This window comes from Limulus polyphemus, unplaced genomic scaffold, assembly GCF_000517525.1.
Source record: "Limulus polyphemus unplaced genomic scaffold, Limulus_polyphemus-2.1.2 Scaffold2717, whole genome shotgun sequence".
In the NCBI taxonomy this organism is placed as follows: domain Eukaryota; kingdom Metazoa; phylum Arthropoda; class Merostomata; order Xiphosura; family Limulidae; genus Limulus; species Limulus polyphemus.
In genome coordinates, this window is record NW_013668327.1 from 157,583 (window position 1) to 162,742 (window position 5,160).

The following is a 5,160-nucleotide window of genomic DNA, read 5'->3' on the forward strand; positions in this document are numbered from 1 at the left end:
CAAAGAATGTCAAAAAAGTTGTAAGGCAATATTTTCCCTTAATGAAATCATGTTGACTATTCAATAAAATTCTAAACTTTTTAATAGACTTGGCAAAGCATCTTTTTATCAGACTTTCCAAAACTTTTATCACAACTGATGTAAGATTAATAGGCCTATAATTACTGGGACACTTTTTAGCACCTCCCTTTTAAAGAGAAGTAACATTAACCACCTTCCAATCCTCTGGCACCTGCCCACTATTCAAGGATTTATAAAAATAAAAATATTGTAGCAAGTAGCTCACATATCCAATCCTTAAACTCCTTCAAAATCATTGGGAAAGTATTATCTGTCCCAGGAGTCTTATCATTCTTTAAACTTGTCAATTTCTTCTAACAAGCTCAGTATTAAATTATCATCTTGTTTCCATCTATCAACTGTTCAAGATGAGAAGTATTGCTTAAATCTTCATTAGTAGAAATGGAAGAAAAAGCAGAATTTAATAACCCTGTCATCTCATAACCATCAAATACAAGCCTTCCTTTACCATTCCTCAAAGGTCCCATCCTAACATTTTGTTTACCATTAATGCACTTAAATAAAATCTTTATGTTAATTTTTACATTTTCAGCCAACCATTTTGATGTTCTAATTTCCTTTTTGACTAACTTTCTTGATCTTTACTGTTCATTTTTACATTTTCAGCCAATTTTTTTTTTTTTTTCATATATCCATTTTGATGTTTGATTTGTTAAATTTGTGATACTTTTCTTTAATTTATCTCTTATACCCTTTGTGAGCCACCTGTTTTTCACTTGCAGCCACCCTTTTCTTTCTATAAGGAATATGCTCCTAACTTATTATTTGGAATTATTCTGCAGACAAAGTGTTTAATATCCTAAAAATATTTTCCTCACCACTATAAAAATACTAGTTTTTTTAATTTTGTTCTTGTCCAGTGACAAGTATTGAGATGAATGAGATACTGGGCTTAATATTTATTTTTAAAAGAATATTTTTATTCAAAATTGAGTTGTGACTCACAAGTTCATCCAACTCTTTGGAGGGTTTACAGTTAATGGTTAGAATGAAATGACAAACATTTGTACTACAGATAATATTACATCAAAAAAGCATGTCAGTTAAGAATATTAGGTTCTATATTTCTTTCATTACTTTTACATATAAAATCAATATAATAAGTTAGAAAACCCAACAAACTCTTTCCATTATAACTGGTTAGTGTCAGTTTCTTTATTTGTCAGTAAATTCAAATAAAAGCATTCCAGGTTAATTGTGTTTGCTCGAATTTTTTTCTATCTAACTGTCCAGGATACATTTGTAGCAATGAAACAAAATTTAGCATTCATCTATCTCCTAACAAAATAAAATATGTCAAAAATTAAAATAGACATATGGAAACTCTCTGATTTAGTTGTAGATAAAAAGAAAAAGTGCAAATAAATACAAATCACACATGCACAGTTTGAGACCCAGTTCTCTTACAGATTTATATTTTATGCTGTTTTCATTGGTAAATGGAATATTAAACAGTGCTTGTAAACTTACTAGTAACAAAGTACAATTAGAGGTCTCCAAGTAACCAGACACAAAATTTTGTACTTGTAGTATAATCTGTAGATAGTATTACTATTATCCACCCACTGTGCTTGTAGCATTCCCAAGTTCAACTCATTCCTGACTTCAAGAAAATGGCAACAAGTAATCTTCAAGATTTGTAAATGTATGCTTTTTATATTAAATAAGGACTAACTAATGAATGATCAGCTCTAATGAACCAATCATTGATCTTAAAGTTTCAACCAGTTCTCAACACTATACCTAACAAATGCTAGAGAAACATATAACGTAATGATCTAAGGTGTCAGTAAAAAAAAAACTTGAGGTTTGCTAATTTGCATTTCCCTACCAAAGCATTTCTTAACTACAAAGATAAAACAAAATTTTGAACCGATTGGCTGGTAGACACCAAAAGCTGTTTCATTGGGAGGTTGATGATAAAAACAAAGAACAAAACATTATGGTAGACAGGTATCTTTGGAAAGCCTTTACAAACATCAATAAAACAAACACAAAGCTAATAGTGATGAAATTTTTGCAAACCATTACTACAATAGATATGCCATGATGAATTATCAAGGAAACTGGACACATAGGAACCTCAGCAAAACATTGAAATGTAATTCAAGAAATAGACTAATAAACACATACATGTACCACAGAATGCTATAAATATCTGAGAACATTTACAGGAAAATTAATGAAACTCACTATTGTGTTTAACTATTCTAATAAGCTGCAAAATCACAAGTAAAAAAAAATAAAAAAGCAGTGAAAGGGGACAGGGTGAATAAAATATATTAAAAACTTAAAAGGTCCACATGTAAATTATCCACAAAAGAAAGAAGTAGATACACTGACAGATAATGGACTTGAAAAAAGTCCTAGACTTACTGTCAATCACATGGAAATTTTCCAGAGAAGAAAGTTTACATTATACAGAATGAAAGGGAAAAGATCATTTAAACACTGTAAATGAAATTATATTACAAATAAAGTTTAAATCTGAGTTTTCAAAGCTTATTCTAATATCCCTAATATTAGAGTTCCTGCATACAACCTCATAATTTCACATTTGAGACAAGTTTCCTACAAGCACTCCCAAATCTCTTAGAGTTTAAACATGTAAGTGAAGTAACTTCTTGTTTTTTGTTATTTTTCACTTCAGGTAAAATAAGCCCAAGTCTTTTAAGTTCTTTACAACAAGAATTTTTTAAACCAAGTATTATATAAAAAAACTCTTTTTCACAATAAGGATATCTCTTCTGTAAAAAACAATTCCAAAACATATTTGAATGTTTATTTCATGCAGTTGTTTCCAACACACGGCTTGTAACTAATATGTATCATGTATAAAAGAAGGAATATTCTTAAAACAACATACCAGTGATGAAAACTCATTATTTTCTAATTTATCTAAATAAATCATATAGGTTATTCAAACAAGTTTTGTATAGAAGATAAATCTGCATAAAATAATGTACTATAGCTGTTATAAAAATACTAGCAAAGTGGCAAACTGCCATCAGCACATTAGGTAGGTCACCCCAAATTCCCAAACAACCACAGTCAATGTTTGTTTCAGCTACATTGTAAAAATTTGCCAATTATAAAATTGTGCTACAATTGCATATAAGGTACTATAACTGTTCTGTGTACTCCAGTCTTACACACACTTGATTTTATTGCATTTTTTTTCAAGCCAATACGTTTTTATTTCATTAATTAGTAAAATAATATTTTTGGTTTTTCCTTCTTCTTAAATATACCTTCTGGTCTAAATAACAATTTCAAATACTTCATAGGATGTTAAGAAGAGTACCTGGCCACTAATTAACTCTTAACAGAGCAACTCATAAAATAGACTTATCTTTGTGATCATTAAGTTTACCAGAGACACAAATTTGTTGTGGTCAGTCCAATATTTTGTTCCCTGGAGCTTGTGGCATATTCTTTTTCTAATTTGTTTGTTAGAATAGTGACAAATTAGGAAAACTTTATGAAAAATAGCATAGTTGGGTATATAAGATATTAAGATAATCATTTGAGTTCAGAAATTTTACATAATACTATAGTAACCGCCCTAAGTAATTACTAGCATTACATTACATTAAATTTAAAATAATAAACATCATAACTCAAGTCTATTTTTAAAGTGTATAAGAAGCTAAGTTAAGAAAGTTAAATCTATGATTCACAAATACTAAATTAATTCCCCTTTCTTATTTGTTTATTGTTTCGCGAAGAAATGAGAAAAAATAAGAAAACTTCAGCGCAGTTCAACTCAGTAGTAGTAGTTGAAATTGGTCTACTTACTACTCTAACACAATCTGTAGATATCAAGCAAGCTTTGAGGTCTTCCCTCAAACCAGCACATGGTTTCTTGTCATTAAGTTCCGCAATTTCTTCGTAATATTTCGGCATATTTAACAAAACTGAAAAGTTTCTGATAAATTTACTAAAAGTGAGTTAACGATTTCATATGATAATACATTGACAAACGTGAGTAAATAATACAACTATTGAGTTCAACATAAACATTCAGAAATGACCGTTTATAGGTTTGTGGAAAAAGAAAATATAATATGTTTTAAAATTAAATAAGAAATTAATACTAAACAGTCTATATTTACATATATTCTTCAGTGATATATTATTTCATTCATATTACTTTGTGGAGTTAATATTTATTATAGTTGTAGCACATAGATGTGTCCATTAGGTATTAAAAATTGATAATTTTAGTGTATAAATTATATATTTTTGATATAAATGAATATTTTGCTCATGCTTTCTTATAAATGAAGAGAATGGTAGTAAATTCATTTGTTTTTAAGCGCAAAGTTACACAATGGGCTATCTGTACTGAACCCATCGTGAGTATCGAACCTCAATATTTAGTGTTATAAGCTTCTTGCTGTAGTTTTCCCGAAGAGTAGTCAGTTAGGCCTGCTAACAGGTTTGAAAAATATCGCACTATGGAATGTAATGCTCTCTCCGATCTACACTGAGTGGTCATAAGTAAATAGACACCTAATTTTTCGTCAGTTAACTGATTTATGCTAACTAATTTGAGTTCACAGAGCACTATATGAATGAAAATGGTCCGCACACTAATTATCTTATGCTACAACATGCCTAGAACTCAAGGTTCTCTCTAATTGTCAGATTTTGTTACAGGAAGGAATCGTTGGTCAAGCAGATGGTGGAATAAGTCAGCGGCAAATTTCGCAGAATTTGGAAATCCCGCTTTCGACAGTCAACAGATTCATCGTGCAGTTCAGGAAACATGGCAAGGAAACAACTGAGCAGCGTCCTGGTCCATCGGAGAGGACAAAAAGGGCTGTCAAGAGGAGCATCATAATGGATCCCAGATTAACGACTGCAGAAGTGGCTAGAGTTGGTGGGATGAGCCCGAAATCTGTTCAACGGATTCTCCACAGATTGGGTTATCGTTGCAGAGCAGCTAGACCAAAGCCCTTATTAAGACCTGCCAACATAGTCAGACGAAAGAAGTGGGCAAGTGATATGATGAGCAAGCCTCTGGATTTTTGTAAAACTGTATTGTTCTCAGACAAATCAAGATTCGCTCAATTT

The 5,160-nt window shown here is 30.8% G+C and overlaps 1 protein-coding gene across 1 annotated transcript in view; it reads right to left on the minus strand.

Moving 5' to 3' along the window:
- Window positions 1–4,131, minus strand: part of LOC106467722 (cytochrome c oxidase assembly factor 5-like) — an 8,334-nt gene extending 4,203 nt beyond the window's left edge. Inside the window, exon 1 of the mRNA XM_013928097.2 lies at window positions 3,880–4,131. Coding sequence (XP_013783551.1) covers window positions 3,880–3,987 — 108 coding nt within the window. The 5' untranslated portion in view covers window positions 3,988–4,131. The remainder of the gene's footprint in view (window positions 1–3,879) is intronic.
- Window positions 4,132–5,160: the final 1,029 nt, after the last annotated feature.